Below are 24,954 nucleotides of genomic sequence, written 5' to 3'. Positions count from 1 at the left end.
CAAAAATAAATATAACCTCATCAGTTTAAACACAAACTCACAACACAAGATGGAGTAAATAGTGACAATAATAACTTAGAAGGGGAAACGGAAAGGGATGGAATTGATGTAGTCTGAGGAAATAAGAGGCCATCAGAAATTGGGCTGTCTCATCTATGAGATTTTTTATACAAATCTCATGGTAACCACTGAACAAGTAAACAGAACAGAGACACACATGATAAATAGAAAGCTAAGAAAACTATCATACAGAACTACCAAACTGAATTGGTAGTCCAAAACACGCAGGATGAGAAACAAAGCAAATGCAAAAGAACTGGAAGATGAGTGGTAAAATAGCCCTCATGTAGCAATAATCACTCTAAGTGTAAATGGACTGAACTCTCCAATCAAAAGACACAGAGTGGTGGGATGGATTAAAAAACAGGGCCCAAGAATATGCTGCCTCCAGGAAACACATCTCAGCTCTGAAGACAAACACAGGCTCAGAGTGAAAGCATGGAAGACAATCCTCCAAGCTAATGACAAACAAAAGAAAGCAGGTGTTGCCATACTTATATCAGACAAAGGTGATTTCAAGATTAAACAAGTAATGAGAGACAAAGAGGGGCAATATATAATGATAAAAGGGACACTCCACCAAGAAGACATATTACTTATAAATATATATGCATCCAACACAGGAGCACCAAAGTACATAAAGCAACTATGAAGAAACCTAAAAGAAGATATTAACAACAACACAATAATAGTAGGGGATCTTAACACCCCACTTATATCAATGGGTAGATCATCCAGACAGAAAGTCAATAAGGAAATAGTGGACTTAAATGAAAAACTAGACCACATGGACTTAATAGATATATATAGAGAGCACTCCATCCAAATACAGCAGATTACACATTCTTCTCAAGTGCTCATGGAACATTCTCAAGGATAGACCATATATTGGGAAACAAGGCAAGCCTCTATAAAATTTAAGAAAATTAAAATCATAAAAATTGTCTTTTCTGACCATAATGCTGTGAAACTGGAAATCAACTACAAGAAAAAAACTGGGAAAGTGACAAAGATCTGGAGACTAAACAGCATGCAACTGAATAACCAGTGGGTCATTGAAGAAATTAAAGGAGAAATCAAAAAATATGTGGAGACAAATGAAAATATTACTATACCAATTCATGTGGGATGCAGCTAAAGCAGTCCTGAGAGGGAAACTCAAAGCAATACAGGTCCACCTCAACAAACAAGAAAAATCCAAAATAACCAACCTTCAGCTACACCTAATAGAACTAGAAAAAGAAGAACAAGCAAAGCCCAAAGTCAGCAAAAGGGGGGAAATAATAAAAATTAGAGCAGAAATAAATGAAATTGAAACTGAAAAAAAAAAAAAAAACCCCAAAAAGCAGCAATGAAACAAAGATCTGGTTCTTTGAGAAGATAAACAAAATTGACAAATCCTTATCCAGACTCACTAAGAAAAAAAAAAAAGGCACAAATAAAATTAGATATGGAAGAGGAGAAATTATGACGGATACCACATAAATACAAAGGATTGTAAGAGAATACTATGAAAAACTATATGCCAACAAATTGGACAATCTAGAAGGAATAAATTCATAGAGTCATACAACCTCCCAAAACTGAATCAAGGAGAAGTAGAGAACCTGAATAGACCAATCACAAGTAAAGAGATTGAAACAGTAATCAAAAACCTCCCAAAAAGGACTTTTATTTTTTCTCGAGAATTTTACCGAACATTCAAAGAAGGTTTAATACCTATCCTTCTCAAACTATTCCAAAAAATAGAGGAAGATGGAACACTTCCTAACACATTCTGTGAGGCCAACATCACCCTGATACCAAAGACAGACAAGGGCAATAAAAAGAAGGAAAATTACAGGCCAGTATCGCTGATGAACATGGATGCAAAAATCCTCAACAAAATATTGGCAGACCGAATACAACAATACGTTAAAAAGATCATACACTGTGATCAAGTGGGATTTATACCAGGGATGCAGGGATGGTTCAACATCCACAAATCAGTCAGTGTGATATACCATATTAACAAAACAAGGAATAAAAACCACATGATCCTCTCAGTAGAGGCAGAGAAGGCATTTGACAAGATACAACATCCATTTATGATAAAAACTCTTAACATAATGGGTAGAGAAGGAAAATACCTCAACATAATAAAGGCTGTATATGACAGACCCACAGCCAACATCATAGTCAATGGGGAAAAACTGAAAGCCATCCCTCTGAGAACAGGAATAAGACGAGTGCCCGCTCATGCCACTCTTATTCAATGTGGTACTAGAGGTTTTGGCCAGAGCAGTTAGGCAAGAAAAAGGAATAAAAGGAATCCAATTAGGCAACAAAGTGAAACTCTTGCTGTTTGCAGACGACATGATTTTAAATGTAGAAAACCCTAAAGAATCCATCAGAAAACTATTAGAAATAATCAACAATGACAGCAAAGTTGCAGGGTACAAAAATCAACTTAACAAAAATCAATTGCATTTCTATACTCTAATAACAAATAACAGAAAGAGAACTCAAGAAGACAATCCCATTTACAATCACAACAAAAAGAATAAAATATCTAGGAATAAATTTAACCAAGGAGGTAAAAGACCTATACAATGAAAACTATAAGACATTGAGTGAAATCAATGATGACATAAAGAAATGGAAAGATAGCCCATGTACATGGATCAGAAGAATAAACATAGTTAAAATGTCCATTCTTCCTAAAGGAATCTACAGATTTGTTGCAATCCCAATCAGAATCCCGATGACATTCTTCACAGAAATAGAACAGAGAATACTAAAATTCATATGGGGCAACAAAAGACCCGGAATAGCCAAAGCAATCCTGAGAAAAATGAACAAAGGTGCAGGCATCACAATCCCTGTCTTCAAAATATACTACAAAGCTATAATAATGGTACTGGTACAAAAATGGACATGCAGATTGATGGAACAGAATTGAAAGCCCGGAAATAAAACCACGCATCTCGGACAGCTAATCTTCGACAGAGGAGCTAAGAACATACCATGGAGAAAGGAAAGTCTGTTCAATAAATGGTGCTAGGAAAACTGGACAGCCACATACAAAAGAATGAAAGTAGACCATCTTCTTTCACCATACACAAAAATTAAGTCAAAATGGATCAAAGACTTGAAGATAAGACCTGAAACTATAAAACTCCTAGAAGAAAATATAGGCAGTACACTCTTGGACACTGGTCATAGAGGCATCTTTTCAAATTCCATGTGTACAGGGACAAGGAAAACAAAAGAAAAAATAAACCAGTGGGACTTCATCAGACTAAAGAGTTTCCTCAAGGCAGATGAAACCAGAATCAAAATGAAAAGACAACCCACCAGCTGGGAGAAAGTACTTGCAAAGTATATATCCAACGAGGGGTTAATCTCTGTACTATATAAAGAACTCACACAACTGAACAACAAAAAAACAATCCCATCACAAAATGGGCAGAGGATATGAACAGACATTTTTCCAAGGAAGATATTCAGATGGCCAGTAGGCACGTGAAAAAATGCTCAACATCACTAATCATCAGGGGAATGCAAATCAAAACTACACTAACATATCACTTTATACCTATTAGAATGGCTATAATGACCAAGATAAAAATAACGAATGTTGGAGAGGTTGTGGAGAAAAGGAACCCCCATTCACTGCTGGTGGGAATGCAAACTGGTGCAGCCTCTGTGGAAAACAGTATGGAGATTCCTCGAAAAATTAGAAATACCTTATGATCCAGCTATTCCACTACTGGGTATATCCAAAGAACCTGAAATCAACAATCCAAAGAGGCTTTTGCACGCCTATGTTCATTGCAGCGTTATTCACTATAGCCAAGAAGTGGAAGCAACCTAAGTGTCCCTCAACTGATGATTGGATAAAGAAGATGTGGTTTACACATACCATGGAATACTACTCAGCCATAAAGAAAGACAAAATTGTCCCATTTGCAACAACATGGATGGACCTGGAGGGCCTTATGTTAATTGAAATAAGCCAGACAGAAAAAGACAAACACTGCATGATTTCACTCATACGTGGAAGATAAACTAACACATGGACAGAGAGAGTAGTTTGGCAGTTACTAGGGGGAAGAGGGTTAGAAGGTGGGCACAAGGGGTGAAGGGGGCCGCATTTATATGGTGACTGATAATTACACCTAAAAGTTCACAATGTTATAAACTATTATGACATCTATTAAATAAATAAATAAAGAGAAATGGTTTAATATATTCACAGAGTGGACCACCATGCTGCCACAAAATAATGAAGTCGATCTCTACATACATAGAGAAAACTCCAAAATACGTCATTTGAAAAAAGATGTGAAATAGTATATTTGACTCTTCATGTACATTTTTTAAAAAGCTGTGCATTTACATGGTTGGATATATGGAGGAATCTTTGAAAGACACCTGTGGGCTGGGGAGTTTTGAGGAAGGAGATAATTCCCACTTTATATTTTCCTCTCTTATATGAAGTTGTGCATACTAGTTTTATTAACTTATAATGTGGCAGTGAACTTCCCTGTAAGAAAGTCCTGACCGTATCTCATTCTCATAGTAGAATCCTGGAAGTACTGGACTACTGCTGACATTTGTGCTGGATAGAAACATAGAGACTCTTAATACATGTGACCAAAGGTCATCTCAGAAGTTTTACCAATTTCTTAAAAGAAGACAGTTCATTCTTATGTAAATATACTGTGTTTTTTAATATATTGTGAGTTCCTTTGTCAGAGAGCCATACCCAGATTTTAAATTCTTAAACCCATTCTTTGAATTCTTTTTTGTAATTTGTGTTTGCTATAGACGGTTTGAAAAATTTAGTACACGTTTATGCATCCTGCTACCTGCGGTCTACTTCAGTTGGTTAGATGACTGTGAAGTCTCTTTCTACATACTTCTGGATCTCTTCATGCAGTTATAATCATACTTTCTATAGTTATTTTCTCTCCCCAGCCACTTAAGCGTTCTTTATCATACGCTGAGATAGGAATTTTATGGCTAAGTTCTTACTCCATTATGAGAGAAATAGTTATTTCTAGTTTTTCACCATTAATAGTTTTGTGACAATCATCTTTATAGATAGATATTTCTCTGCATTTATGAGTATTTACTTAGGAGAGATTTTCAGCAATAAAATTACTAGGTTGAACAGTTAGTATTTTTAAGTTCTTGATGATTTATGGAAATGCTGTCCTTTTATGGTCCCTCCAGCAGTTTGAGAGAACTTGTCTCACTGTATACATAGAGAAGAAAATTATCAAAATGACTTATCACCACTGAGTATTATACCTTTAATTTTTCTGGTTTGGTAAGCAGAATTCTTACTATAATTCCCATTGCTTTGTAAAGTGGAACAACTTGGGTTTTGTTACACTATTTTTCTTTTATCTTTTCCCTTCTTGAATTTCCTCTGGAGCTTTTTTTTTCCTATTGAGGTGGAAACTCCACGAGGCACTGTGAAAAATCTAACTACCTTAAAGACACTTGAGATTCCTTCTTTTGTTGAGAAGTTAAAAGAAGGTATGTAGCTTTTTAATTCATTGTTATCTAGTTCCTAATGAATAAAACCCCTCGGGGAAAATGCTTTAAAATGGGCTTAGATGGGCAAAGATTCCTTACAGGCAACTGTAACTTTTTGAAATGTTAATGATGGCTAAGAATAGTAATCATCTTGAATTCACACCTGTGTAGTTCTGTATCCCTATGTATAAAGGTGTGTGTGCAGATGTGAATCCAAATTTAGAAGAGCGGTGAACCCAGCTTGAACCTGTGTCTTTAGGTTCTTTCCCAGTGAACGTAGAAGTACAAACTAACTTGTAAGGGGTACTGTTCGTTCTTGTGCAGATCATTGAGTTTTGGTTTTTACCAGCAATCTGGCTGTCCTAGACAAAATGTAAAATTTCTTCTGACCAAAACCCAGAGAGGGAGAGATCAAATTTAATGTGCCTTTCTTTTTAAAGCAAAATAATATTTAAAACTAGAGGCCTCTACAAACAGTGCCATAGTTTAAATGCTTTAAATCTTACCAAGTGCTTAGAAAAATGTAGTCAAATGATTTTAGAGTATTCTTTTTTTTTTTTTTAACCTCATAGAGGATAATAATACCAGCTTATTAAGGTGAAGGAAAGGCCATGGGTTAAGAACTCATCCTCAAAGAAAAAGAAGGCAAAGGATATGAACTGAAAATTGACAACTACTGGCTGTTTTTATTTCTGTTTGGAAAAAAATTCTTCAACTATCTAATGATCAAAGATGTTGTAAATTAACAAAATATTTGAAAAGCATACTTACTCAAGAAAATCTTAACTAACATTCCCCCGTTAGGCCAGGAATCCCCTTACATACTTTTATATCATCATGTGTCTTGCCTTCCTTCGCTTCACCCACATTATAGTTTATCACTTGTATGATTATTTGGATTGTCTCTGCCACTAGACTTGTAAATCCATAAAGGCAAGAACTGGAGCTGTTTTTTCTCACTTACTGTATTCCTGTTTGCCTAGGTAGTGCCCGATACATAAGAATCTCATTTATTAAGTAAATATTTTTTTTTAACCATCACGTTGGCAGAACTTAAAGTTGGATAGTATCAATGTTGGTAAAGGTGTTTGCAAATGCATAGAAAATCATGTAAAAAGAATATATTTTAAACTGTTAATTCAGAGGCGACTAGGACCAAGGATGAGAAGTATTGCAAAAATGTGAAAGTGATCTTTTACTTTTTACTCTGTGTACTGCCTCGAGATTTTACTTTTTTTTTCTTTTTACATAAAGTGTAAGTCTACGCTGTTAGCTGTGTCACCTTGAGTAACATCTGAGTGCTAACTCTGTCACCTTGGTTACATTGCTTTACCTCTTGTGAGCCTTGGTATTGATACCGGCTCAAGACAAGGTTGACATAAGGGAAGCCATATTGTAGAAAAGAAGCCCTATTGTAACTTGGAATGACCTCTGACAAACTAACCCAGCTGGATATGCACCCTCCAGGAGATCTAACTGATCTCTAGATTTTACAACCCCTGGTTGTACACGTACCTCCCAGCTGCGATAAGATGATAACTTTGTTTTTTTTGAGTTCCCTAGGAATGTGATGGCCCCCGAACAGAGAATCTATGCTGATAGCTATCATCAGTGAAAACTGAAAGATCTGGTGTGGCCCTCGCAGTCTGTAACCCCAGAAGGTCAACATTCCTAACCCCCTCCCCAGTAACCCAATGGCCTATATAACTGCTGTAAGATTTTGTGCCCCCTTAAGATGGTTCTTTTGGACATGAATGGGCCATCTTCCCTCTTGATAGCAAGCTGTAATAAGAAGTTCTTTTTCTCCTACCACCTTGCCTCTTGACTATTGGCATGTCTTGCGGCGAGCAGAAGGCCCCATGTTGGGCGGTAACAGTGTCAATACTTGTAAAGTGAATGTAATGCCTTCTCCATGTGGTTGGTTGGTGCTTTTTATTTTAATAATATTATTTTATTTAATCCAAAATGTTTCAACGTGTGATTTATGTAAATTATTAATGAGGTATTTTATTATCTTTTTTCTTACTGAGTCTTTAGAATGCAGTGTGTGTATATATTTTTAAAAATTTTATTGAGATGTAATTGACGGGTAACATTGTATTAGTTTTAGGTGTATAATATAATGATTTGATATATGTATTGTGAAATTAGGTACTTTGTTTTAATGATATGCATTATATTTTATACTCACAGTCCATCGTGATTTGAACTGTACATTTTCATCAGAAATAGTAGATATGTATTTAAGTTTCATAAAACTTTATACTTTCTCAAGTTATTCTGAACCATACTTAAACGTTTCTAATAATAGACTCAAGTTACCAGGTTTTTAATTTAAATTTTAATTAAAATTAATTTCCCCAGTTGTAACAACTTCTTTTTAAGTGCCCAGTGGCCTCTTGTGGCTGGTGTCTTCTGAATTGGACATGACAGTTCTAGAGGAATATGTGATAGACTGGCAGGCCAGTGAATGGCATCAGTCCTCTTTTATTCACCTTAGGGCTCTAGGGCCAGGCAGCCAATCCAGGTTTGCTCTTGTCCTCAGCTCTTTAAGAGAAATTCTCAGCCATCATATTTCCTGGGGGGGATGACTTCCATTGTGCCATACAATGTCCCCTTAGTACACTCTGTCTCAGTCAGGATTTGGTAAAGAAGCAGAACCACAATGATTAGTATGGAATAAGGATTTGTTATAGGACTTGGACGTTATACAATTTAGAAAGGAGGGGAGGGTTGAAAGATCAGGGAAGTGTCAGTAACCAGCCCTCCTGAAGCATCTGCATAGGTGGACGGTTGGGCTTACAGGACACTCTGGAAAGCCAGGCACATCTGGCTGCTCGAGTCAGGCGTGAAGGGGAGCTGGGGGAGAATCTGTGGAAGGCTGTTGCTACTGCATCTGGTGGTAGGCCTGGGCTTGCTTTGGTCTTCGAGGCCTGTTGTAGGGCAGAAGAGCTAGATGTGGAGTGGAGGCCAGCAAGCACAAGCTGGAACCTGCCAGCATCTCTGTGTCTGTCCCTCACTGTATCCAGCTCTGCCGACCTGATGCTCTTTTACTTTCTCAGCCCAACTCCAGGTGAGGTTATCTGCAGAGAGGCGGACAGAACCACACTTGGACCTGAGGAGAAGAATACAAGTGTAGAAGAGCTGCAGTGGAAGGTGGGAGGGGGAGCCAACCTGGAGACTCCAGTCTGTGAACACACATGCATCTTCTGAGACTGTTGTAGAGCCTTTCCACACAGACTGCTCTTTTTCTCACTCTATAAAGTAGAGAATGTATTGTTTAATTTCTAAAAGCCTTGGTCTGCGTGGTGCCATCCCCATCTGCTGGAATGTCAGGGCTTTGCCACTAGCAGCTAAGGCTTGATTATTTCTTGATCGCAGGTAGGCTTACTCCCACTTTAGTGTGTGCGTTCCGGTTTCTGGATGTAGATGGTTTACATCTTTTTGCCTGAAAAAGAAGTGAGTACAGTTATGGGGGGAGAGGGACCTGTGCAGAAGTTAGGGCTTCTGGATACTAGAGAGGGTGTTTCCACTGTAAAATGAGGGGCTTGGACTAAGTAGACTCCAAAGTCCCTTCTATTCTTAATGTTCTGTGGTTTTATTGTGTTTAAATTATATAATCCTAATTTTTTGTTGTCATTGAACTGATTTTTGCGTCTGTGTGTGAGGAGAATCAGCCCTGAGCTAACATCCGTGCCAATCCTCTTTTTGCTAAGGAAGACTGGCCCTGAGATAACATCCGTGCCCATCTTCCTCCACTTTATGCGGGACACCACCACGGCATGGCCTGACAAGTGGTGTGTCAGCGCATGCCTGGGATCCGAACCCCGGCCGCCAGCAGCGGAGTGCGCACACGTAACTGCTACGCCTCAGGGCGGCCCCTGAACTCCTGATGTTAAATTTAAAATCTTTTAATGTGGACTTTTCTTGGTAAAAGTTTTTTCAGATTTTTTCAAATTTATTTAGGAGATATTAAATCTGAGTTATCTTACCCTGTTTAATAACTTGTATCTCTTTTTGTTACAATAACATGTTCATTGTAAAAACTTCTGAAGAAAACAGACAGATTAGAAGGAAAAAAATCATATGTAATTCTACTACCCAGAGATAACTACTGTTAACATTTTAGAATCTCTCGCCAGTATTTTTCTAACATGTATGTTTATTAAAGTGAAAGCTTTGGGAACACACTATGGAGTAATTGACCTCTTTCTCTTCCTTTTATCTTTCTGTGTCATTAATTTTCTGTGTCTTTTTCAAGGTTACATAGCATTTTACTGTGTAGATAGTGTCATCATGGGATTCTTAACCTTGGACCATGGATAGAATTCAGGGAGTCTAGTAACTTGGGCAGGTAAAAACTTACATCTTTATTTTCACCAATGTTTAACTGAAATGTAGCATTTGTTTCTATTGTAAATATAGGCAACAAATCACAATAATAATGGCAAGACCTAATATTTTGGCAATACTAATAATCATCAATAGGATGATCATATCTGATTCCTGTATAGTCATTGCACATATCTTAAAATGTTGTTTGCACTCATCATTACTTTGAAATTATGATCACTGTTTTATGTATTTAATAGCATTATTCTTAGAAGGTATCCAATGGGCTTTATCAGGCTGCCAAATGTTCATAGTACAAAAAGTTAATAATTTCAAACTATTGGAGATAGTTTGCTTAAATAGGTGTCTATTTTAAACACTAGTAGAAGTCCCTGAAGTAAAACTTTTGCCTATGTCTGTGATTATTTGGACATAGGATAAATCTCTAAAAGTAAAATTCATTCATCCAAATAAGTATCTTTTAAAGCTCTTAGTTCACATGTCAGATTACCCTCCAGAAATGTACCAATTTACTCTTTCTGTAATATGTGAACGCACTCAGTCCTTTTTTTTTCTTTTCCTTTTTTTTGGTGAGGAATATTGGCCATGAGCTAACATTTCTTGCCAATCTTTCTCTTTTTGCTTGAGGAATATTCACCCTCAGCTAACATCTGTGCCCATCTTCCTCTATTTTGTACGTGGAATGCCGCCACAGCATGGCTTGATGAGTGCTATGTAGGTCCACGTCTGGGATTTGAACTCACAAACCCCAGGCTGCTGAACGCAAACTTAACCACTACACCACTGGGCCAGCCCCAGCACCCAGTCCTTTTTAAATTACTAGCTTTTATATTCTCTAGGTCTATTGTGATTTGGCACTGTAAGGGGTCTCCAGTTTGGTGTAATGTTCCATAACTTCTGCCAACCCAAAATTTGAACGGTATAGCGTCAGGTAAAGTAACATTTCATTGTGTTTAGATGATACTAGTTATACATACAACTTGAGGATACTACCTAGACAGCATGTTGTATTCCAGGACTCTGGACTGGAGTCTTCGAGACATTCTGCCTCAGAAACTCCCATACCGGAAGCTATAGATTAGGTAGAGCTGGGCTTGAATCAGCAACCTTCTTTTTTGGTCTCTGTGGGGAAGAAGTTTAATTGTTACCTTCAAAAATAATATACACATATGGTGGTGGAATCTTGGAAACACCAGAATGTGAAATTGACATTTTCCTGAGTAAGTGGGAGATTGAGGGAAGGATAATAGGAGTGGGGAGGAGCTCGTGTAGAGAATTGGACTCCTGGTAGGGATGGATGGGTTTAATACAAAGCTCTATGGGGACTTAAGTGGAGAAAAGGAATCCATTAATAGTTTACAGATAAAACAGTCTGAGTTGGGATATGTGTGAGTGTAGACCTGGGCCTGAGCAAGTGCCCCAGAGTAGGAGAGAGGCAGGAAAGCGGATTGGTCCCTGAATTTGGGAGCAACAGACCTGGATTTGGATCCCACCTCTGGCACTTAGTAGCTTTGTCACTTTGGTCCTCTCTGGGCCTTGTTTGCTCTCTAGTGAAAAAGAGAAGGTTTAACCAGGTGGTCTTTTAGCTGCTTTCCTGCTTTCCTCTGTGGCTGACACTCTCCTCTGGTGCCAGGGCATTAGGGGCTTCTGTCCGAGAGACTCATACTGTCTGTAGTAATTGCTTGTTTGGTCAGTGCTTGCTGAGGAGCCTGAATTACATAGAACACTCTTATTTCCGAATGATCAGACACCTAATTAGAACTAACTTTAGCAAAACGTGGGATGTGTTAGAAGGCTCTTGGTATATAGCTCACAGAATGGGAAGAAATTGCTGAAAAACTAAGTAAGGATGCTGAATCCAGGGCCTCCAGTTTTGTCAAGATTCTATCTCTTTGCTTCCTCTCTCCCAGTGTGGGTTTCATTTTCTTTCTTTGCACAATTGCCTCTTATATGAGGAAGGGGCTCTTCTCACATTCTCTGGCATCGTGAAGTCAGGAAATCATTCTTCCTTCACTGTATCCAATTAGAAAAGTCTCAAGGAAGGGCTCCTACTTAACTTGGCTTGAGTCGTGCCCATACCTGGATGGGTCTCTGTAGTCATATAGATATGGGTTATTCTGACCCATGTTGGGGTCAGATGCCCATGGCCTCTGGACCATCACTGTGGGCCTATGGACCATCACTGTGATCAGGGAGGCAGAATCCTGCAAGAAGATGGCATTTGCCTTTAGGACCACTTGAATGACACAGGAAGAAAAACAGTTCAACAGAAACCTGGTGTGTGGGAGATTTTAAAAAACATGATCTTGGGGATTCATGAACTAGGCAGCAGCAGTTTTCAAACATTTGTTTGTATATATCCTATTAATTTTCTAAAAACAATGTACCCCACAATGAGATATCAGTTCACACCCATTAGGAGGATGGTCATTGTCAGGAAAACAGAAAATAGTAAGTGTTGGTGAGGACGTGGAGAAATTGAAACACTTGTGTGTTGCAGAATGTAAAAAGGTGCAGCTGCTGTTGAAAACAGTACGGTGGTTCCTAAAAAAAATTAAGCATAGAGTTACCATATGATCCAGCAATTCTACTTCTAGGTATATACGCAAAAGAATTGAACACAGGGACGTGAACACATAGTTGTGCACTGATGTTCATAGCATTACTATTCACAATAGCCAAAAGGTGGAAATAACCCAAATGTGCATGGACAGATGAATGGATAAACAAAATGTGGTATATACATACAAGGGAATAATATTCAGCCTTAAAAAGGAAGAACGGGGACCAGCCCCGTGGCATAGTGGTTAAGTTCGTGCAGTCCACTTCAGCAGCCTGGGGTTCGCAGGTTCAGATCCCAGGCACGCACCTACGCACTGCTTGTCAGGCCATGCTGTGGTGGCATCCCATATAAAGTAGAGGAAGATGGGCACGGATGTTAGCCCAGGGCCAATCTTCTTCAGCAAAAAAAAGAGGAGGATTGGCATCGGATGTTAGCTCAGGGCTAGTCTTCCTCACATACATACACACACACACACACACACACACGTAAACCAGTTCCTTACCAGTAGGAAATTTTTCATTATTCCTTTTCTCCTCCACTCGTATTTCTTGTCTACTTCTCCCACAGAATTTTATTCTAATGTAATATTTTACACCTAAGACTTTTTTGTTGATCACATGGTTGTACTTCTCTACAACAAATACAGTACATAAATTGAAATTTTAAATTATTTCCTGTGACAAAATGGCTGTAAGTCTTCTGGATTGCTGTGGCCATTGATTGCTAAGACAGTTAAGACAATTCTAAATGTTAAAAATTTTGGTAAAATTTTATTCTTTATTTAATAATTTATTGGAAATAATAAGATAAACGAGGCATTTTAAACTCATGTAATTTTGGATGACTCACTGCTGGAATGACTCAGGAATTTTAACACCAAATATATTCCTATTTTTTTGTTTTTATAGATCTGTACTCTGAGTAAACTGATTCACATAAATAAGTAGATGGGAATAAGGAGTTGTTAGAGCAGTGTCACTCAGTTGTTGGAACTCCTTGAGTTCTATGCAAAAAATCAGTCATCTATCATTATTTTTAGTAGTTTACTTGCTGGCAGTTCCATTCGCTCCTCGTATTTGTTGAGAAGGCCGCACTGGAAACCATCTAATTTCTGAAAAGATTTGTTACCAACGTCACCAGTCATTTAATTTCTCAGTTTTTTGACAGTATACAGGAATGCTTTATGAAGATTTTAGATGACTACTAAATGTCTGTTATTCTTTCCCTTCTAGAGACCTGTTTAACTCAGTTTACCTAAAGGATTGAGAAAATTAAAACATTGTTAATTTAAAAATACACCTTGGGCCGGCCCCGTGGCTTAGTGGTTAAGTACGCGCGCTCCGCTGCTGGCGGCCCGGGTTCGGATCCCCGGCGCGCACCGAGGCACCGCTTCTCCGGCCATGCTGAGGCCGCGTCCCGCATACAGCAACTAGAAGGATGTGCAGCTATGACATACAACTATCTACTGGGGCTTTGGGGGGAAAAAATAAATAAATAAAATCTTTAAAAAAAATAAAAATAAAAATACACCTTAAGGAATCGGCCTGGTGGCATAGTGGTTGAGTTCCCACGCTCCGCTTCGGCAGCCTGGGGTTCGCAGGTTCAGATCCCGGGGGCAGACCTACAGACCGCTTACCAAGCCATGTTGTGGCAGGCGTCCTACATATAAAAGTAGAGGAAGATGGACACAGATGTTAGCTCAGGGCCAATCTTCCTCAGCAAAAAGAGGAGGATTGGCAACGGATGTTAATTCAGGGCTAATTTTGCTCACCAAAAAAGCAAAAATAAAAATACACCTTTGCCAGTGCAACATTTTAAAATGTTTTTTATCTTATGAGTTGCTTTAAGTATGTTTTGTCAGAACCTTGGGTGTATAGATTTTAATTTGCTCTGCTTATGGAAAATGTCAACCATAAAATCTAATTTAATGAAGTCACTTGTTATTGTTGAACCAGTTAGTTCAATCAGACTTGCTTTTTGTCAGAAGTCTGACTTCATTTTTCCCCACCATTTTATTATGAACATTTTCAAGCATACAGAAAAGCTGAATGATTTATAAGGTGAACACCCATAATACCCACCACCTAGACTCTACAATCAACATTTTGTCATACTTGCTTTATCACATATCCATTTATTTATCCCCCTCACCCATCAGTCCATCTTATTTTATGATGTGTTTCAAAGTAAGTTTCAGACATGGGTATAAGTCACCCCTAAGTACTTAAGCATGCATATCATTAACTAATGTTCAATATTTGTTTACAATTTTTTTGTGGTAAAATCTATACACTGTGAAGTACACAAATCCTTTGTGTAGTATTAGATGCATTCTGACAAATGCACATACCCAACTCCCATCAAAATGTAGTATGTTACCATCACCACAGACAGTTCCCTCATATCCCTTCCCGGTCAGCTCCCACTACTACCCCTGGAGGCAACCACCTGGTTTCTTTTCACCATATATTAGCTTTGCCTGTCCTAGAACTTAAAATTAATGGAATCCTATTTATGTATGACATATGTGTTACTCTTATGTGAGGCTTCTTTCACTGAGTATAATTATTTTGAGCTTCATCTTTTTTGCCTGTATCAGTAGTTTATACCTTTTTATTGCTGAGTGGTATTCTATTATATGCACATACCACACTTTATTCTCCTGTTGATGGTCACGTGAACTGTTTCCAGGTTTTGGTGATTATGAATAAAACTACTATCACCATTCATGTATAGGTGTTTTTGTGGACATACACTTTCATTCCTTTTAGTCGAATACCTAGGAGTAGAATTTTTGGATCGTAGGATAGTGTATGTTGAATTGTATAAGGAATTGGCTGATCTTTTTCAAAAGTGATTGTACCATCATACAGTAATGTATGGGCAACACCAAGTGTTGGCAAAATGTGGAGCAGTCTTTTTAGTTTTAGCTATCTGGTGGGGGGGTAGTAGTAACTCATTGTGGTTTAATTTGTATTTCTTTAATGACTAATGATGTTGAACACTTTTTCAAGTGCTTATTGGCCAGTTATATATCTTTGTGAAATGCTTTTACAAAATTTTGTGCCCTTTTAAAAATTTTTTTCTTTTACTTTTGAATTATTAAGATTTCTTATATACTCGAGATAACTAGCTATTTGTCAGATAGGGTTGCAGATATTTTCTTCCATCTTGTAGCTTGCCTACAAGATGGAATCATTTTAAATTATTAAATTATTAAATCTAAATTATTTTCTTAATGATGTCTTGATAAGCAGAAGCTTTTAATTCTCATTAAGTCCAGTTTATCATAATTTTCTGTAATGATCATTGCTTTGTGTCCTCTGTAAGAAACTTATTGCTTGTATGCACTCCCCCACCCCAAGTCACAAAGATAGTCTGTGTTTTCCTAGAGAAGCTTCGTAGTTTTAACTTTTACTTTTAGGTTTCCCTGATCCATATTAAATTAACGTTTGTATATGATGTGAGGTAGGGGGTCAAGGTTCATTTTTTTTCCCCATATGGATGTTTGGTTGTTCCAGCACCATTTTTTAAGAAGTCTTTCCCCACTGAATTGCTTGAAAAGCAGGTGTATTACTGGGGTGGCATTGACTATGTAGATCAATTCGGTGGGTATTAACTTTTTAACAATATTGAATCTTCTGGTATGTGAACATGGTATATGACACTTTAAAATTTAAACATTAATATTTAAGAAATAGTATAGACATCACTTTGAAATAATTTACAGAATTCATTTGAATATATGTATATATTTTTTTTTGCTGAGAAAGATTGGCCCTGAGATAACGTCTATTGCTAATCTTCCTCTTTTTGCTGAGGAAGATTTGCCCTGAGCTGACATCTGTGCCAATCTTCCTCTATTTTGTATGTGCGTCACCGCTACAGCATGGCCGCCAAGTGGTGTAGGTCCATGCCCAGGAATGGAACCTGGGCTACCAAGGCGGAGTGCACCGAACTTAACCACTAGGTCATGGGGCCGGCCCCTTATTTGAATATTATTAAAAGCAGTCAAGACTAAAATAAGCCATTGATCATATTTCTATGATGGGAAGTACAAAGTAAACCTAATGTTTTCTCTTATGCCTAAATCTGTAATGTGATTTAATATTTAGCTAAATTATAAGGAGGCTTTCCTTGAACGTCCTAGCCATCATGCATTCTGTCTCTTCTGGACTACTGTTGCGTTTATTAGCACACAGATTAACAAATTGTCTGCAGAGTGCGAACTTCTGGGGAGTTGTGATTAACTCAAGCTTAGCCTTTAATGTTTGGTGAGGAGTGTGAGAGGAAGTTCATAAGTAAGCCAGGGCCTAAAGATGGGCTTTGATCTGAGAGGCAGTGGGGAACCTTTGAAGGTACTTGTTTAGGAGAGTGAACACCGTGAAGGAAGTGGTGTTGAATAAGAATGGGATGAATTACCTCCAAGAGAGAATCTGAGTTAGAAAAAACATTTTAAACTTTTACGACAGTCATGCATTGCTTGGTGACAGGGATACTTCCTGAGAAATGCGTTGTTAGGTGACGTTGTTGTGTGAACACCATAGAGTGTACGTACACAAACCCAGATGGTACAGCCCACTGCACACCTAGGCTCTGTGGTAGGGATCTTATGGGACCACCGTCATATATGCGGTCCATCCTCAACCAAAACCTTGTTATGTGGTGCATGACTGTGCTCAAAGTATGGTCAGCAGACCAGCAGCATTATTTGGGAGTTTGTTAGAAATGGAAATTCTGGGGCCTGACCCCGACCCACTGAATCAGAATCAGTGTTTTAAAAAGATTCCCAAGTCATTTGTATACCTATTAAAGTTTGAGAAGTCCTGCTCTCTCTGGAGAAACTCGCAGTCTCCCTGGCGGGAGGTTAAGGGCCACAGTACAGACAGAGCAGTTAAAATGATCTTGACAGACATCCGACTTGTGTGTGTGTTCTTTCTTTTTAAGTTGCCAAATGGATTTTCAACATCGTCGTTTTGATTTTCTTGATTTGGGGAGAGAAAATAGCCTTTAAAACAGTCTTTTTAGAAATACGTTCTTAGGGGCCGGCCCCGTGGCTTAGTGGTTAAGTGCATGCGCTCTGCTGCTGGCGGCCCGGGTTCGGATCCCGGGCGCACACCAACATACTCCTTCTCCGGCCATGCTGAGGCCACGTCCCACATACAGCAACTAAAAGGATGTGCAGCTATGACATACAACTATCTACTGGGGCTTTGGAGGGAAAAAAATAAATAAATAAAATCTTTAAAAAAAAAAAGAAATACGTTCTTAGAAATACTACTTTATGAGCTTGTTAAAACTTTAAGAACCATAAATCATTAAGTCGTCTCAGCAACTGTAAAGTTAGTCATTTGAAACAATCTGATGGGGACAGATGACTCAACGTCCTGTTTCTGCTATTCCTAGGTACTGGAATTTGGGAATGAAGGCGAGATTTTGTAAAAGAGCTCAAGTGTGGTTGCTATACAGATTATAATAGTATGCTAGTTTAAAGTCTAAAGAGGAAAAAAGAGAGGAGAGGACAGATTTTATTTTGTATTGTTATATTTGTGCAAATAACTAAAGGAACATAAATTCATTAGCAGTCTGCTACCCTCACACATTAGCTGTTCATAGTGTTTTATGTTCCTTTACCAACATTGTCCATCAACATAAATAATTTTCACATAGTTATAATCATGTTATATATGCAACTTTGTACTCTGCTCATGTCATTTAACGTGTTTCCCTCCTCCCCAACATCACCTTCCCTCCTCTCCCAGCTGTTCCTCTGCCTTCCTCCTCCTCCTCTCCCTCTTATCACTGGCCTCCCCAGCTCTATTCTCTGGTTCATCTTGGGCCCTCTACCACGTTATTTCCTTTTTAAGAGTTTACGGAGATTCCCAACTGCATGTCTGAGCATCAGTTTGATATTCTAGCCTCAGTTCTTCCTGGTTTGGCTGGCCCAAACACATCTCGCTTACTTCTCCACTATTACCTCCTCACAACTAGATCTCATTTTTCCTAGAGTCAGCTAATGATACATCTGCTCTGTGAAGCCAACTCAGGTCTCCCAGGGGCCTTGACTGACTTCTTGAAGTCATCATCTGCCTTTATACAATGGAGCTTGCCTTAATGGTTTCACAAGTAGGGGCCTAAAGGCACTAATCTTGTCTTTTCTTACTTCCCCTATTTGCCAGATGCTCAAGAATGATAGTTGCAGAGGACCCTGAGCAATTTTGTGCTAAGTTTTGCTGGCAGAAGAGTCATCAGAGGACAGACAGGTTCTTATACTAAGGATGCAAAAGATCAGAGTTGAGGCTATACCACTGTGAGTCCTCGAGCCCAAGTCCCTGGCTCACCTCTGCATTTTGAGTCTGCCAGGGGATGCTCTATTTTAGACTGTGGCAAACTTTAAACTTTGGGTTAGTTTATTTCCCTGAGTTGTTCAGTTGCTAAGAAATTTAGGAGATTAACTATAAAGAAGATAACTGATATTTTCAAAGAAAAATTATTTTAAAATTTTGAACCAAATTAAGAAAGTTAAATCAGAAACTTTGTCTAGTTATTAATAAAAGAGACTTGTGGGAGAAAGCATTTAAGCTAAGACATTGTTCAAGTAGATTGCCTTAGAATAAAAATTATCATTTCATCTTGTGCTGGTTAGCAGCTTTGAGTATCTTCAGAGACCTAGTTGGTACTTGGCAAAAAGGTTATAAAGAATATCCTCCAATAAAAAGGGCCAAGTTCCTGTCCAGCATCAGATGTGAGTTTGAGAAGCAAAGGTGGGCTTTTGTGCAGTAAACTGAGCTTTTGCTTTTCAGACCGTTTAACTCACTGCATGTTAGCCTGTGTTGACAGTTTACTTATCAAACTTACTTTCAGCACAGAGTGAAGAGGTAGAACAGAATGGGTAAATTTAGAGAGATGGGATCAGGAAGCCATTAGAAAAGAGGCTTTTTAAGTAAAATGTTCCTCAACACAAATGGCTGCAGATAGAGTGATCATGCCTACCACTTCACCCGGGACAGTGTCTCTGTTTAAGCTTACTGTTCTGGTATGATTGATTATTTGCCCCCTTTCTCTCTCAAAAGTGTCTTGATTTGGATGATAAATTATACAGTCACCTTACTGACAATAAAATAATGATAAAATACTTTGTGCCAGACACTGTACCAAATGCTTTATGTAGTCCTCACAAAATACCTGAAAAATAGCTGCAGTTGCTGCTTGACAGATGAAAAGATGCTCAGAAAAGCTAGGTAACTTGACTGAGACCACACGGTGGCAGACCTGGTGAGCAAAGTAACTCACTATCAGACTTTTAAAGCTACTTAATTTTTCCCAGCCTGCCACATTGAGGGTTTAATGAGTATGGCCTCCATTGATTTTAGGATCTAGTGAAGAAGTCCTACAATGATAGTGAAAGCCTTTATCTGGAGGAAACACTGGAATGGAGAATGTCTGGATAAGGATAAAGTTGATGTCTGTAGTGCGGATGCTGGCACTGTATTTAGATCTCCACACTCTTAGGTGTTTGTAGCCATTTCTTCCTAAATGTCCTTAAACAGACCTGTTGCTCATGCCTGGGGTCTTTCAGCTTTGGGTGGGAAGGTTGTGGTGGTTGTGTGGATCAGGAGCTCAAACTTTTATATGGATGCATATCAACTGGGAATCTTGTTACAATGTAGACCAGTTCCGTAGGTCTCAGGTGAGGCCTGAGAGTCTGTATTTATAACAATCTCCTGGTGATGTTGATATTGCTGATCTGCCACACTATACTTTGGGCAGCAGGAGTATAGTTGATGATTAGATTGTCTCTGCCTGGGGTATGGGTGTAGTCATGTACACAAATGCCCTGATTTTAGAGGAGGAGGGGAGAAACAGTTGCTTCTAGACATAGATATCCTCACATTGGGGTGAAAGGGACTGTATAGATAGCTGGTTTGGTGGGGAATGGATGCTTAAATATGAATGTTTTTAAAGGAAGTATTATACTTTGGTAATTAATACATACGAACTATTTTTAAAGTGTATCCTTAGTTTGGGGGAAGGGTGGACTTAGAGAAGCAGGAAGGAGTGGTCTGGGTTGTGGGCAACATGAGCATGGGTGAGTTCTTGGTCAGTCTGAACAAGGCTTTGACAAACACAGACAGGGAGCAAGCAGAGTATCTACAGCCAGACGGGAATAATGGAGATGGATGACACAGCAACAAAGCTTTGGGAAAAAAAAAACCCCTCCAAGGGGAGGAGTCCCTCCCACAGACTGGCCATTTTCGCCTTCTAGGCTATGCCTGAGTGCCTGTGGACATAAGGATATACTGCAGGGGTCTCTGGCCAGGTATCAGCTATTCCTGTGGCTAACAGCATCCCCCCCCCCCCCCACAAGACCCTGTCATGGGTGGTCCAGGGTGAGCATGCTTTCTGTGTTTGGTTACTTCTTGTAACACATGGGAACAAGCAGGGTGGAGTGCTTCCAGCCTGGTCTAGGAGTGAGCAGCCTGCCTGCTGAGGCTGGGGCTTTTGCTCTACCCTCCATTCTGAGGAAGAGACCTTGTGACTGGAGGTCATGTTGGAAAAGGAGTGATGCAGGAGAGTACGTTGGCAAAGAGGAAATGGCAGAGGTTCCAGAAGCTCTGGCAGAGCTGGACTTTGTTGCTGGAGCTGTGAGTGGTCACAGAAATAGGGCCTTGGTCCTGGGCAGCACCCCTGAGAGAGGGCCCACGCTGCTAAAGGTGTCTGTGATCCTCACAGCTTGCGGATACGGCTCTGAGTGCTCCTGAAAGGGCAAGAGAAACAGTATTGACAGAGCTGGGTGATGTGAGCTCCTGGGTGTGGGGTTTCTGATGGGGCATAATACTACATCTGAGACTCTCGTCTTTGGTTTGGGTCTGTCAGACACTGTTTTTTGGAGTGTTTCCTCAGTTTGTGCCTACAGTTGCCTAGGCATAGGCAGCTTGGTCCAGGGAGGGGAGGAGCTGGACCTGATATATCCGTTCATGACTAATGCCCATCCTTTTGGGGCTGAGGGAACTTGGGAACAGGGATCCTAGTAGGGCAAATCTTACTCTGGTATGTGGATTGTCGGCCATACCTAGAGCAGCCCAGTGACTACCCCCTCTCTACCAAAGCTGACCCCTTTTCTCGGCGATAAGCTGCTCCAGGCAAGCCTGGGGCACCAGGTGTTGTTCCCCCTGGGTCCAAGTATGCAGTGTTTTTCTGAAGGTTATCCCATTCCTCAGTGGTGAACACTGCTGTGTCAGGGTAGTGCTTAGAGGCCACTTGGAGCAGATAGATTTTTGCTAGCAGGATTGTGAAGCTTTGCATTGGGCTGCAAAACCAGGGCTTGAGCAAGCAGCTGGAGAGAGTCCAGGACTAGAGTGTTTTTGGGTTTGGGGGTGGAGAGCAGAGGGAGGGAAGGGAGGGGCAGGAGGGCAGAGCTACACAAGCAGCAGGCAGTCGGCTGCTTTGGCTTTGCTGTCAGCAGAGGGGACTTCAGTTGTGCCCCAGGGCCACTCAGCCACCATTGCTGCAGACCGGAGGGTGCTGCCTTGAAACCCTGACTTACCGGCACTGCACCCGGACTGTTCCAAGTAGCTGTTGTGCTGTCTTTTCCCTGGGAGGCAAGTCTCCTCCCTGTCGTCCCCTCCTGCTCCTCCCCCGTTCTGTGAGGGATGATGCCGCTCTCTATTGCACGGCTCAGCCGGCTGATGTCACTGGCAGCGGGAAGCATCAGCAGCCTGATCACATGCTGGCCCAGTCTGTAATGCAGACGGGATAGGGGTGTGTATGTGGGGAGGGGGGCTGTATGGCAACTGCTCTTGCTCTAACGCCCCCAAAAGTGCAGAGGCAGCGGCTGCAGCATCCAGCCGGCTTGGATGTCTGGTCCTTGAGCCTGGGGAAACTATTATTAACAATATTTATTGTTAATAATACTGGGGAAAACAGCCCTTAACTCTGGGGTTTCTACTGTCATCCTGTCCAAAGCAGACTTCCAGGACTCAGAAGAAACAGTTACAAGCAGGATGCTTTTCCCCACCTCTGCGCAAGATTCTTCCCGTGGCCTCCCAGATGCAAATGACTTGTGCCTTGGCCTGCAGTCCCTCAGTCTCACAGGCTGGGACCGACCCTGGAGCACCCAGGACTCTGATTCCACAGCCCAGAGCAGCACACACTCGGGTGAGTGCCAGAAAATGAGTTGGCTGGGGGAGGGGGATGCATGGGGTGGTGAGCAAAGATATCCACAGCAACAGTTGTTCGATTCCCCTTTGCATCACAATCTCCCCCCCCCCCCCCCCCGACAACATGGAGCTGTTTTGCAAGAGATAGAAATGCTGGCTGTGAGTCTGGCAGGACAGATGGTTGCTTGTAAAGGCAGGCATGGCTTTTCCACTTAACCCTGATAAATTCCCTGGAGTTGTTAGTCTGCACCTGGGGTGGCCATGAGAAGGGTCCCCAAGGTGACAGCCTTATGCAGAAAAGATCCAGCTAACCCCCTAGTGCCCAGGCCTGTCTTGGAGATGATGAAGCAAAACACTTTTAGGTGGGGGAGGGGACTTAAGGGGCTGATTACTGGATGTCCAGATTCTATTTTTCAGTGGCTTTTAAAACTAGGGAGCTATATGTGAAGGATGGGTGGTCCCTGAGTCATGGCAAGGAGGGTATTACCCCATCAGATGAGGCTGGGTAATACTGGGATATTGGAATTGGCTTAGCATGAGGTGAAGAGCATCAATCCTGGAAAGGGGTAGGCAGGGTAAGCGGGTGGAGTAACTCTCAGCTACAAAGGCTTTTTTTTTTTCTTTCTTTGTGTTAAGGATAACCAAGTGGATGAAGGAAGAGCCACTCCCCTTTAGGATCCCTTGTTGTCTTGGAAAGATTTGATGGGGACAAACCGAAGGGGCTTCTTGGCAACCCCTTGAACTGCTTCTCCTCAGACCTTCCCATTGCCTATTTATTTCCTTCTTGTTTGTGGTACAAGGGGGAGGGTTGGCCAGACGCAAGTCTTGGAGTTTTCAGGAAGCCATGTGAACTTAAGAAATAACTGTAGATAATAACTTAAAATCTACGTATTTTGTTTTATGTAAATTATAACTTAATAAAAAGAATTTCGGCAGCAGATACTTTAGCAAGACGGAAAGGTAGTGGAGGGGGGCAGCCATTTGCTCTTGGTGCCGACAGTGGGATTTACTGAGCCTGCCATCCTTCCCTTGCCTCCCCCACTCCAGAAACTGGCAGTCATGGCAGCAAGGTACTGCCTTGTTGATTTCTCTGGCCTCCACCCTATTTGGCACAGGTCTTTTTTTAGAATGCTTTGCAGAGCCTGGGACTGTTGTGTCTGTTGGCATTTTAATGCCGTGTCGTTTCATTAAAATCTCATTTGATTGGGGGTAGGGGTTGGATTTTTTGGTTTGGTTGTGAATGGGGAAGAGCTTTGCCTTTAAGTAACGACCTCTGGAGTAAGGTAGAATTTCTTGAAGTACTGGCCTTCAGCTGACTCAGGTTTTTCCAGAAAGGTTGGTAACTGCCCTGTTCCCCTGGGCAAGGAAATGTGGTGTCACTGTTTGGTATCCTGTGCCTGGAGATCTTGGCTTGGAGGCCGTGGTAGTTTCTTTTATGTGGTACTCTAAAGCCAACCTGAGTGGCCTGTGAAGCTGACCTCGTCCTCATTCCCACTGTATCTGAGCAAAAGACAAGAGCTCACGCAGGAGATGGGCACCTGTCTGTGGTGATTGGTGTTTGACCCAGGCACTCTCCTTCACTGGTATCAGGTTGGGTCACGGCCCTTCTTTGGCACTGGTTTCTCTTAGCTACAAGGGTCCTTCTGAAATGTGTTACAGCACATAGAAATACAGGACAGCCCAACTCGGGGCTTGGAGAGCTTGGCCTGAAAGTTACTGTGAAATTAGGCTGTAAAAAATAGCTTTGGTCCAGCCATAATGTCCCCAGCTTCCCCAGCACGTGAGAGGCCTGTAGCTATAGGCCTTTGTCTCTGAAGTGGGGATGGATTTACTTCTCCACCTTCCATCTCAAACACTTCAGTCATAAATATTACATGATTTTGTGGATGAGGGAGAGCTGTAGTCTGTGGTCCTAGCATTTATAGAGACCAGAGGGTTGCCCCAGTGGTATGCTCTGACTGTGTGGGCAGGGTTAGTGTGGGTATGTCTTCCTTTCCGAGGATTGAGGACACACCCATCCCCAATCTCCATGTTGTCCTTGGATTTTGGAGCTGTGGTGATGGCCATTTCTCTTCTTTCCCTGAGCTCTGGGTCTTCTTGGAAAACCCGCATTGGGGGTACCACCTCCTGGAGTAGGATGCAGCCCTCCCACCAGCCAGCTGCAGTGCCAGATCGTGCACACTTGCCAGCAGTGCAGGAACATGCAGCCCACATTCCAGTGCCTACACTGCCTTTCCTTCTGAAGACCAGCTAGCTCAGTTTCTTCAGGGAAGGAGGGGATATTTCAGC

The 24,954-nt window shown here is 40.8% G+C and overlaps 1 protein-coding gene across 7 annotated transcripts in view; it reads left to right on the top strand.

The window, feature by feature from the left end:
• The window catches only part of CPEB1 (cytoplasmic polyadenylation element binding protein 1), a 112,002-nt gene that overhangs the window by 58,075 nt on the left and 28,973 nt on the right, over positions 1 to 24,954 (top strand). For 4 of the 7 annotated variants that reach the window (XM_058542539.1, XM_058542537.1, XM_058542541.1 and 1 more), the window contains one exon: positions 22,472 to 22,663. In XM_058542539.1, coding sequence (XP_058398522.1) covers positions 22,472 to 22,663 — 192 coding nt within the window. Of the gene's footprint in view, positions 1 to 22,471; positions 22,664 to 24,954 lie in introns of those variants that run through there. The other 3 variants (XM_058542535.1, XM_058542540.1, XM_058542538.1) reach the window with 1 other exon arrangement.

Source organism: Diceros bicornis, chromosome 5 (assembly GCF_020826845.1).
Source record: "Diceros bicornis minor isolate mBicDic1 chromosome 5, mDicBic1.mat.cur, whole genome shotgun sequence".
NCBI classification, from domain to species: Eukaryota; Metazoa; Chordata; class Mammalia; order Perissodactyla; family Rhinocerotidae; genus Diceros; species Diceros bicornis.
Note: the sequence above shows the minus strand (reverse complement) of the source record. Positions and strands in the feature narration are given on the sequence as shown.